We start from the raw sequence: 12436 nt of genomic DNA on the forward strand, positions 1-12436 counted from the left end.
TTGATTATCCTGGATTTATTGAACAGTAACTACCCAATTTTGTAGTTTCACAATACTTAATTTATGTAGACTACTAGCATGCATGCTAATTTTAATTTGGTGAGATGTTATAATTATTCATAGTAATGGAAAAATGTAAACTCTGCAAAGACTTGCACAATGCTAAAGCTCATCTTCCTAACACAGCCAAACCAATAGCAGCTTCTGCAAATGAAACATCATATATTTAAAACTTTTCACTTTAATAACAATAAATTAATCTGTGGCATCACTCATCATCAAAACACTAAAGAGACAGTGAGCAGATTGTCTGTGTAATGATCAGAAAGGCAGTATTATCACTACCTTCATAAAAACTGAAGAAACGCCCATGAACTTAAATACATGTACCACTTGCAGCCACATGGGCACTCAGCAGAAGAAATATATTTCCAGGTTTCTCCAATTTTTCTGTTAAGTAAGGCAATAATAAAATCACAATTAACTACAACTCTAGGTACTGAGCCCTGACATAATGCAGTGCAGAGGAATGTGCAAAATAAACACCTGGATTTGCACTGTGATTTTGTTGTGTAAAATTAAAACCAACACAAAGTCACAACTCTTCTTGATTCCATTGTCCAGAAAAACAAAAGCCAAGCTGGGGAATCCAGATTGACAAAGATGTTCTCTCTCAACCTGTGGTACCATTTGGAATATCTTGAGCATCAGCTAAATGTAGTTTTTGGCTGAAGCAAATCATTAAGGAATAACACTTTCACATACAGATAAGGCATAAACAAGACAGCACTATTATGAAACTCTGCTTACTCTGGGGTATGCACCAGTCCAGACAAACTCTGTTCTGATGAGTCCTACGCTAGTTCCCCACCAGTAGATTAATATTTCTCAATGAGACTTCAGCATCAGATACCTGCAGTACTAGCCTGGGGATCAAGGGCAATGGCAGATTTTTATCTCTATTACATATTATCATCACATTCCACTTACCCTCTTTATGAAGTCTGCCTTAAACAGCTTTCCATGGATATGCAGGGAATGTAGATACCAGTGCAGGATCTTAAGCCCCAAAAACTAGAGCCTCACTTCCTCAATGCATGCCAAGTGTTTAACAACAGAAATAACCAGATTGCAGAGCAAACTGAGTGCTGCACTCCTCCACTGTCATCCTGGCTTATCAAAAGCACAGTGTGAAAGACAAGCTGAGACATTCAGCTCTTTCTTCTCTGTGGGCTCAGAGCACACATTTGTTCAGTTACCTAAGCTCTGGATGAAGTATCTGATCCTAGAAATAAAAAAATCAGGTCAGTTTACTCTCCACAGTCATGCGGGGATAAATGATCACACATATTTGTAGAAAAAAAACCCAAAATTTTTCACTTATCAGAGGGACACATGCCTCTGAATATTGTTGTAGGAATATTTCTATGGATGTTTGTTCCAGAATGTCTCATGCATGCAGAAAGACCCTGATGCTGATGGGCTTTGCCACTGACAACGCATTGTGGTACACAAATGGTACATGGTAGCTAAATGGATCACCAGATGAAAAAAACAACCTGTAACTAGATGTGTTAAGATATATTCTCTTATGTACTGGAAGAACCTAAACATCAATGCTGTATTACAGTATTAATTTAAAAGCGCAGCATCACAATTAACTACAACTCTAGGTACTGAGCCCTGACATAATGCAGTGGTCAGTGGAATGTGCAAAAGAAACACGTGGATTTGCACTTTGATCCTTTGTTGCGTAAAACTAAAAAACAACACAAAGGCAATTTGACTCTTGTAAAGACATCAGTTACTTGGGAAACACACTGAAATTTGACTACAGTTAGTAATTATGATGCAAAATAAACATTTTAGGAAAAGGATACATAGATGAATTTAGTTCTTCTAGCTGCAATATAAATGTAGAAATTATGAGAAATGGCACTTCTGTTAGTCAAAGAAATGCAACAATTATGCTGGTATGCTGAAATAAATACATTAAAATAATGAAGGAAATAACTAATCGTTTGGGCTGAAATGTATGATTTATTACAAAAATCCAATCAAACCTACATTGAATTCTACATAATGAGCTAGGTTCCAAATTAAGTTTAAATTTGCTGATCTCAAGAAATTTAAAGAAATTTTAATAGTTATGGTTTTTATGGAAATACACTAGACAAAGTGTAGAATATACAGATCTATCCTTGTTATGTGTCACCTCCCCCAGATGTAGGAGGATGGACTGAAGGGAAAATGGCTGTAGTTCTCTAAGCTGTCCATGGGCTGTCCCTAAGCAGGCTGATGTGCTTAGGCAGCTTGCAGCCAGCCTGCTCCCTGCCCCAAAGCAACCAGCAGCTGTTACAAAGGAGAACAACTCCTGTGTTTTCTCAAAACCAAGAGGTGGGCAGGGCACATCTTGGTTCACTGAAGAGATACATTCTCCTCAAGAGAGAGAACTCTGCACACAGGAGCGGCATTTTCCTGAACTGAGCTTTGCTGTGGGCTAAATTCTACGATTTCTGCCTTCCCAGTACTTACATCTGACAGCAGTCTATCCAGGTTGGAATCACTGGCTAGTTTTCTTTTATCTTCAGGGAGTTCTTCCATCTCCCCATAGAGTTCCAGATTGAGGCGAGCAAGTTTCTCCTGCATGCTCCGCACATGCTCCATCTGCTCTATGGAACATTCATTTCCTAAAAGAACAACCAAAAACTTTATATAAAGAAACCCAAGAGAGAAAATGAAGGTGTGAAGATGCAACTTTTTACATCAGAGAGATGCAGCTTTTTATATCAGAGAATTTTATCATCAATTTTACAAGTACATTTGCTTTCTCGATGATTTCTCACTGTTTCACTATTGAAGTTTCTGTCATCCCATTTGTTGTGTTGTGCTGAATTTACAGTGCCTATCCAATGTTCTCAGGGTTTTTTAGAATGCATGCGGTTTTTCTATACTCCTGAATTTTTCTCTGATTCAGAAAGGACCTGTTTTTTAACTTAAGATTTAAAATACAGTCAAGAACACCTTTCCAATTCTGATTTCTCTAGTGGTTGCTTTCTTGGAACAGATGGCTGATATAATACAAACTTCTCAGGTTTTTTTGTAAAATCAGTATGGAATTGACACGTTGACCTAACACTATACTTGAAAAAGTACACATGCATTTTTCTATACAAGGGAGAAAAGAAAGCAAAAATGTGCAATGTTTATTCTAAAACCTCCATCAACTCTGAGGCTGTAAAAATGCTAAGAAGCTCAGACAGAAGAGTAACCTAGTAAAATGCAGCTTGCACTGAATTTCATAACAGTTGTTACCAAAAGTCTTAAGTGTTCATATGCAACAAAACTGGGTGCTAATAACAGTTATTTTTTCCTACGTAAGTAAGTGATTTTAAACTTGGTATATTAAGGAAAGGTGCTTCCCTGCTGGAAGGAATAATGAAATGACATATGAATAATCTTAAAACACAGACAACCTTACAACGGGACTTTAATTTTAAAATGCAGTAAGATGTATTAATTATGTTGATTTCATGTGGCAGATCCAACTGAGAGCTGGTAGTCTGTCCATGCAGCACACTTGTTTGCAAATGTTACCACTGTACTATAAAAAACAACTATTGTACACACACAATTCATGCACTTACCAAATGCCTGAAGTTTGCCAGAGTGGAAGTCATTCAAGAGACTCAGAAGTCCCCTTTCCATTTCCTGGACATCTGATACATCTGTGAGAAAAGAATGCTGGATTGGTGCTGCCTGTGCCCCTTTTGCTTCACCTCCTGGAGGTTTGGCTTTCTCTTTGATTACGCTAAAAAAAAAAAATTGAACAAAACAAATATTACCTCCTACTTTCAATTTCACTGTAAATTTGAAATGTAAGGAAATGTACATTTGAGCTTTGAAAATTAAATGGGAAATACATAGTGTATATTTCAGTCACTGCTTTTAAGATAAACACTGGACCACCAGCTTGTCTTAAAAATAAAGAACATCACTATCTTAACATTTTAATACTGCAAAATGAAGGGTTCCAACAATCTGCTTTCCTGCTCATAGTAGGAACCACACATCTCTGATGGTCATTTTAGTAATCTAAAGTAGGCCAACATTACCTGGCAGTGACACGTAGGGCATTAGCACACAAAACACCTCTAAGATCATCAAATCCAACCATTAACCCAGCACAGCCATGTTCACCACTAACCCACATCCTCAAACACCACACTCAGGATTTTTTAACATTTCCAGGGATGGTGATTTCACCACTTTCCCAGGCAGACACTATCTACATAAAATCACCCAAAAAGCATCTGTAACCCAGAGAGAAAACCCTTCAAAAATCATACTCTCCTCTTGTCACAAACATCTATAGACTCCAACCCATATGGAAAGCAGCTGGTGATAAACTTTGGAAGGTGACCTTGCCTCCACATAAATTTTCTAAGAGCTCTTTCTTTCAATCCACAAACAACATCCCAATTTTGTAAATCTCACCATCAAAACCACTCTCCCACTACTCTAATGTACCAAATAAAACTAGTCCATGCCCAAACATCAAATTGCTAAAAATACTCTACAGCCCTTCCTGCAAGAAAACCATCAAAATTCCTGGATCTCCCATACACTTTTCTCTAGACATAGCATTTATTCAGAGCACCATGTTCCCACAGAAACTACATGAATGAAAATTAATAACCATTTTAAATCCCCTTGAACACACAATCAATATGGAAACTAAAAACACAGCTACCAGTGAGAAGCAGCATGTTCCATCTCTGATCCAGAGACAGACAGACAGGCTGCATCCTAATACAGTTTAGGTAGGAAGCTGTCCTGCAGCCTTGTGAGCAATCTGTTCAGAACCTGATCCAGTGAAAAAATCTGAGCCTAAAAAATTTAATTTAGAATACTATGGGATATTAAAAAAATACCACAGATTTAAAAAAGAGACTTTATTTAATTAGTGAAGATAAGGGGGTTTAAAGCATAGTAAGCCCTGCCCTCCCCATGCTCTGCAAATTCTGTCTTTCTTACGGGAAATAATAATTTTTTTGTCCAGCCCAAGAGCTTCTGTAGTCTATAAAACTTCATATAGACTATATGCTATAAAAACAACCAGCAGTCCAACAATCACCATATCCAGTTCAACTCAAGAGCATCTCAATTTAGGTTCTGTTTCAACTTCAGACTTAATGGTTTGTACAACAGACAGGTCATCCATTTTTTCTACCCCATTCTAATGTTTAATAAAATATATTATTGGTCTTGTAAAACTTACTTCATTGGTTTCTTGCAGATGAAGTGAAAATTAATTAAATAGTCTTCCTCCATTATCACAACAGCAGTTCATCCTCACATTACTATGTCAATTACCTCCTCTGCTTGGAAAGTTCAAATAATTGTCTGTATCAGCACTGCTTGGTAAGTTTAACAATAGTGCCAGAATGGTCAGAACTTACAGCAAAAAAATGATATTTTCTTCTCTAGACAATCTTGTGGACTGCAAGAAATTAATTTCTAGTAAATCCCAGGAGAATGCTGAGACTTGAGTAGACTATTCAGTCAACTGCAGAAGCCACCAATTTATAGCACATTAGTATTTACTAATATTTCCTTCTGAGTATTAACACAGTTTTCCTGAAAAATAATGTATAGACTTTACACTGCAGAAATTCATTATTTATCAGGTCAATACTGCATCCTTCAAACACACTCTCTATGCTGATGCTCACAGGTCTAGATTTAATCTTCAGCTAAAAGTCGGAGGTCAGTGAATTCCGTTGCCTCTCTCCAGCTAACATTTCACTTTAAAATTCTTCTTCATTTATTTATCTACTGTGTCTGCCACAGCCAAGAAACACATTTTCTAACATGCAGGTAAATTAATGTTCTCAAACTGAAACCAACATATCATCAACAAAAACCACAAACTAGTCTGATGTGATACTTTCTGAAGAACTGAATGTCTCTCTTCACTCAAGATGCTGCCCCAGCTGAGAGGTCCCCAATTACAAAACACCTAGAAATTCCAGTTCCAGCTCATCCTATTCAGTTTGTGTTCTTCATTTCCTACCATACTTGTCAGTTCCAACCTTGCAGTCATGTAATATTTTATTTGTTGCTCACAGCTGTGCATCTGGAGCTCTGCTATCTATGATGCCCAAACCTGATCACCCAACCAGCCACATCAGGCTATATTGAGCTAAATTATTGTTGGTGTGGGTCTACAACATTGTGTAACATTTCATTAAGCTTACAGGAAGAGTGTAGAACACCTTCCTTTGCTGTAAAATAACCATTATATTGCATTAAACACAAATCATGTTGCTAAAAAAGATACATCATCAAAACTTTTCACAAGTCTGAAATTCTTCTGTGATAGTCCGAACAACCTTTAGACTGTCTTAACATTGCCAAGTTCCTGGCTCTCACTTCCTTTAAGTCTGCAAATGCCCCGAGCTTACCGTTTTAACTTTGGTTTTTGTACGGCAGGCTGTGGGGCAGGGTTGGAAAAGGCTGTACTTTTACTGACTGGCACTGAGCTTTTCTTGGAGTTAGCAACCTGAGCAGAGTGACTGGAAGATGATTTGGGGCTCCTCCTCTTGATCTTCCTTTCTTCCATGTCTTCCAATTTACTGCATCTAGACTACTGTCTTCATAGGGAAGAAAAGAAAGTGAGAAAAAAATAAATTTAAACTGGCATTCACAATAAAAGCAAGTAGAAAGACAGCTCGTGGAAATGACACTTGTAGTTCCTTCAGAGATGAGCACTCATTTCTGAGAACAAGAGAATCCAGTTTTTAAGAGAAGATGCCCTGGCCTGCTTGATGAGTGGAAAAAGTACGAGTTAAAACCTCCATCAGCCAACAGGTACCTCCAAATGATCTCAAGCATCGTGTCCCGTGGATTACGGCTAGGAAACACCAGGACTGCTTGGGCCCACGGCAGGCAAAACACCCACAGTGCTGCGGCACGGGGATGCTGCGACCCACCCGTGGCACAGAACGTCCCTGCGGTGGAAGCCTCGGCCGATGCCGGGTGGTTGCTGCAGCGCCGCAGCTGTTCCGCAGCCCCGCACTCGGTCTCTCTGTTACAGCGCTCGGCGCTGCTCGCTGGTGTTACCGCCGTGACGCGCTCGTTGTGTGGCGATTACTCCTGCCGCCACCGGCGGGCCCTGCCCGGCTCGGCACACGCAGCCCGCGCCGCGCGGCACCGGGCGCTCTTCGCCGGGGAAACGCCTCCGACAGACACCCGTTACACGCCGGGGGCGGCGACCTCAGCCCCGGGCGCCATCTCGGACCCGCCGCTACCTCCCGGGATGAGGAGACGGCCGCGCGCAGCCCGGGCAGCCGCGTACCGCCCCTCGTTACGGCGGAGGCTCGGGAGGCGGCAGCGGCCCGGGAACAGGGGGGGGGAGCACCGGGAGGATCACGTCGCCTCCCCGCCCGGCCCCGGCCCCGGCCCCGGCCCCACGCCCGCCGGCCCCGCCCCCTACCTGAGAGAAGCCCCGCCCCCGCGGCGCGCGCGGACCCCCGCGGCAGCGGCCGGCTCGTTCCGGCGCGCGGATCACGTGACGGCGGGGCGGCCCGGCGGCGCAGCGAGGTGCATTGTGGGAGACCCGCCCCAAGGCACGACCTCCCCCGCGGGCGGACTACAGCTCCCAGAAGCCCTCGCGGGGCGTTCGGTGGCCGTCAGGGCCAGTGGTTTCTCCCGGAATAGCTGATCCTAGTCCGCACGTGTTAAAACACGCAGGGAAAACCACCGCGCTGCCGACCCTGGTTCTTTTCCCGGCTTACACCCTGCTCACTCCTCCTCCTGCCTGTAATTACACTCCACCCACAACCCGCTCTATAGGGAATAGGCCTCAGCTGCTTTTGCTTCTTACTGCTTCACGGAGCACCGGGCACCTCAAATTAAAGGTTTACACGGTATGGAAAATCACAGAGCCATTAGGGATGGAAGGCACTTCTAGAGATCATCCGGTCCCATGCCCGTGCGAGGCAGGATCCCCTAGAGCAGGTGACAGGGAATGCGCCCAGGTGGGGTTTGAGTGTCTCCAGAGAGACTCCGCCACCTCCCCGGGCAGCCTGTTCAGGGCTTTGCCGGCATCGGGTGAGGAGGCTCTGCCTCGTGTTCAGGTGAAACTTCTTGCTTGACTTTGTGGAGCCCTCATCAGGGACCTGACTCATTTGTAGCCTCTGTTACCTGTGTTTATTAGCAAAGTTTACAGCCACTTGAACTGTGCTTCTACAGGTGGCAGCTGAGCCCGCCGGGAAATGATCCCTCAGATATTGCAAGGCACCGCTCTCTCCAGATACGGTCAGCAAGACGAATTCTCCCCAAGAGCGCATGCTGGGAAAACTCAGTATATTCACATGGAGCTATATGTGCTGTTCCACCGGAGCAATGCTGCCGGTGGAACAGCAAGTTTCAGACGACAAGAGGACACAGTATTAAGCTGAGCCAAGGCGAGTTTCGGTTGGACATTAGGAGGAATTTCTTCACAGAAAGGGTAACTAGACATTGGAATGGGCTGCCCTGGAAGGCGGTGGAGTCACCGTCCCCGGAGGTTGTTAAGGTGACACTGGGCGGGGCACTGAGTGCCATGGTGTAGTTGACAAGGCGGTGCTCGGTCACAGGTTGAACTCGACTATCTCAGAGGTGTTTCCAACCTAATTGTTTCCGTGCTCCCGTAGCCCTGGAGGGCGGAGGCTGGGAGGAGAGTGGAGCGGTCGGCAGAGGGACCATCACTCCCGGCGGCAGCGCGGGCCGTGCCCGGGGCACTCGGGGCGCGTCGCTGTCCCCCGCAGGGACACGGGCGGGACGGCCCCGGCAGTGCCGGTCCCCGCCCGCAGGGGACAGCGCTCCCCGCGCTCCGCCGCTCCCGCCCGCCGCTCCCGGCCCGGCTCCCCCCCGGCTCTCCCGCCCAGGCACCGCGGGTCGGGAACGGGCGTCATGGGCAAGGGGGACCCGTCCTCGTCCCCGCGACAGATATGCCCGGACCGGCTGCACAGCGAAACCAGGAACCCTCTGCCACGCTCAGCTGGATGCAGCTCTCAGTGTCATTTCCGACCTGGATTTCAGTCCTGAGTCGTTGGCTTGCAGGAGCTTAATTTTCAAGGCAGGCAGTAAAATTAGCAGTGTGCCTATCTAGCCTGAGTAATTAATGAGTTCAGCCGCACCAAGTCTATTTTCTGGTGCTGTTGCTATTGCATTTCTGGTCATCACTTCTCACCTCAGTGCTCCCTGCCAGTCGTGGCTTTGTGGACTTGAATGGTTGGCGTACCTTTCCTACCTATGGCTGGTAGCCTGAGCTCTTTACCCCCCACAAGACAGTAGTTTGTGGCCTAGAGAAATTAACTTACCAACTATCTCCACAACTTGTCAGCTTGAATTTCTTAAACCTGCAATGAGATCTTATTTTGACTTGAGAAGCGTGTTGTTCATTATGGTGTGTTTTGTGATGAAAACTCTCAGACATTATTCCCGCACCAGCTGTGAGGGGTGGTATAATCCACACTACCCACAGTGAAAAAACATTGACCAGAAGCTTTACTGGTGTTGGCAAGTGTGCATCTCAGTATGAAGCTACATCATGACTTAACAATAACTTAATGCAGCACCTAGAATGCATGCCTACCTCTGTCTAAACTGCCCATGATACCAAGAGAATGTTTCTCCAGTCGTACCCTGACGCTGAACCTTTTTATGGACCTTGAATTCCACTATTAAATAGCAGTGTCTATTAAATAGCAAGGCTGTTCAATAGCAGTGTCTCATTAAGACTTGGATGGGATGTTACAGCTGTGACACTCAGTGGGCGCTTGGAGACCCAAAAGGGGAGATTGCATTTGAAGCGATTCTCAGGTGAATGACAGGGACCAAATGTGCACTGAAGGTCAGCCTGTAGTCAAAGTAATTCCTTGCAGCAGGACACAGTTTCAGTCTAAGGAGCTGGATCAGTTCTGATACATTATGACCAGTGTTGTTGAAAGAGGTATGTGATAGACTAGTGATACACTGTGATACACAGAGCTCACTTGTGGGAATAAACAACCTGAGGGTGTTTGAATGTAAGCAACTGAGAAGAAAGAATTTATCTCTGTAGAGCTGCAGATGCATTACACAAAAAGGCAGTGGTACAAGACTTAAGGGACAGGTAGAGAAGCTGAAACAGTTGATTCTGTAATACAAAGGGCTTCTGATATCTGGTTTGGCATGCGTTACAGCGAAACAAGAGCTAGCAAAAGTCACACGGGCTGTGAGCCAGACACAAATTCTCAGGCACAGGACTGCCTAAGTAGAATCCTCATTTGCACACATACATATATGTGTATGTATAAATATATAGGGGGCTACAAAAAATGGACAAATTGAGACTTACAGGCAGATTTCTGCAACCATTTGGGAAATTGTAGAGATAAATACTGCTTCTCCATGGCAATGGAGAAATGTTGGGAATGTTTGTTTTCATTCAGCTCATGTCTCACATGCTATATGAGCAAGTAAATGTACCTGCCTTACAGTTGATATATAGAGGTGTGGTTTGTTTTCCCCCCGTGTGATTAAAGGTGTTCTGTTTGACAGTTTGGGTGGAAGGTGTCTAGGTGTCCTTTGTTTCTACTGAAGCAGTTGAAACAGAATGACTGATGGTCTGTTTTTTAATAAAGGGGAAATGTTTCCATCACGAAGCATTTTTAAAATAAAATTACTTTCATATTCAGGAAGCAGTTGGATTCCACTGTTAATGGAATGTTCTTCAGTTTAGTGTCTCAGTAGGAGGGAACAAATACTATAGAAAAGACAATAAATTTTAGCATGCAGGAAATGTTTTGCTCCAAGTGAATTACTTATCCCTGCATACTACACCACATTAGAATTATTATTAAGGTACTTCTGTTATTTTTATATCTGATTTAATAGAGCCTACAAGGGCAGCTAATTGGAAAGCATCAGACTTTATGTTTTCATAAAGTAATTCTATAGTGAATAATTAATTTCTTTTAAAAGATAATAGTCAGTTTAGAGAAAAGAATTAACGGTAGTATGGTCTTGGTTTGTTACTAGAAATCTTATTGCAGATAACATTGTTTCCTACAATCAAAGTTTGACGGAGAAAGAAGGCATGTTTTGGACTCTATCTGAGATTTTGCATAATTTTGTATTGTGATAATGATTCACGGTCCAGAAAAGCCTTTTTTCTACCTTTAAAAGGCTTTTTTCTCTGACAACTCCACCATGCATTACAGTGGTAGCATTTGTATATACTTGTTGACTGAAATGCTCCAAGGGTAACAGTGTTTTAATAGCAACAATATTATTGTTAAAGCAGCAAGTTAAAAAGTTAATTGAATATTATTTTATTTACATGTATATCTCCTTACAAACTAGAGGCCCACCTTTGAAGATGCTTTGAAGAAGAACTTCAAAGAAGTTAAGTCTGTACTTTGTATTGAGATATTCATGCAAATAAAATCAGATTCTTCTTTCTGAAAACCCTATTCAGTTAACATAAGATGGCAAGTTGGTTCTAAAGGCTTCCAAGACAGTGATGAAAGCACTGGGCCCTTTAGCTTCTATAATTAATTTCAGATGCATTTCACAGGTTGGCACCTTGTGCTCATGGAATCCTGACATTGCTGTAGCATCACCTTCCAGAAAAGAGCACAGTCTGGGACATATCTGCTCATAGGAAGAAAAGTACTTGTTGCTGGTTTGTGAGGAGCAGCATAACAAGGTGTGTATGTATCTATCAGCCAGATAAACAGGCAGAACAAAGCAGCAAGAGCAAAATTTAAATTATACATATAACTAATTACCACTAGATTAATATGGATGTAGAATTGTGTGTGTTAGACACTTGTATTCTTTACAGATTGGTGATGGATATGTCCTCAAGAACATGTATATTTACTTTGTATCTCTCTCTCCCCACACTATCTTTATGCTAAGTGAAGGAATATGATCATATATAAATATTTAGATTTATGTATTATTACTGATCCGTTTCCACATCTCTAGCATGAATAGTCCATTGAAATCAGTGCTGTAACACAAGAACAAGCAGTTTAAAACCTCCACCAGTATTGTGTGCTTATGAAGTGTTCTGATTGCAAAAAATCAACACTCGATTAGCTACCAAGACATTAAATACATTACCTGCTTAAGAACTGAACACATCTTTTACCTGAATGTGGATGAAGAATAAACAACCTCCTTGGGCCAGCAGTGTGGTAATTCAGGCAGTCAGGACATAGTGATAAGGAAGGAAGGAGGGAGAACAGAAGGGAATTGCTGAATCCCTGGGAAAGCAGCAGTCACACCAAGAACTAGGCCTCTAAGGCCCAAATGTCCCTGGACAGCCCCTCCTGTCCCCCACCCCTCTGTCCAGAAGTCCAGGAGCCCCACCTCAGCTCAGCCCAGGGACTTCAAT

At 43.0% G+C, this 12436-nt stretch overlaps 1 protein-coding gene across 4 annotated transcripts; it reads right to left on the minus strand.

Moving 5' to 3' along the window:
* On the minus strand, nt 1-7638 carry CCDC28A (coiled-coil domain containing 28A). 4 transcript variants are annotated; one of them, XM_030267255.4, is made up of 6 exons: nt 6996-7136; nt 6468-6656; nt 3648-3811; nt 2536-2690; nt 1881-1903; nt 1-728 (listed from the first exon to the last, which is right to left on the minus strand). In XM_030267255.4, the coding sequence occupies exons 2-6, from the start codon at nt 6623-6625 to the stop codon at nt 674-676; spliced, it is 555 nt and encodes a 184-aa protein (XP_030123115.1). In that variant the 5' UTR covers nt 6626-6656; nt 6996-7136; the 3' UTR covers nt 1-673.
* Between the last annotated feature and the right edge of the window lie 4798 nt (nt 7639-12436).

This window comes from Taeniopygia guttata, chromosome 3 (genome assembly GCF_048771995.1).
Source record: "Taeniopygia guttata chromosome 3, bTaeGut7.mat, whole genome shotgun sequence".
Classification (NCBI taxonomy): domain Eukaryota; kingdom Metazoa; phylum Chordata; class Aves; order Passeriformes; family Estrildidae; genus Taeniopygia; species Taeniopygia guttata.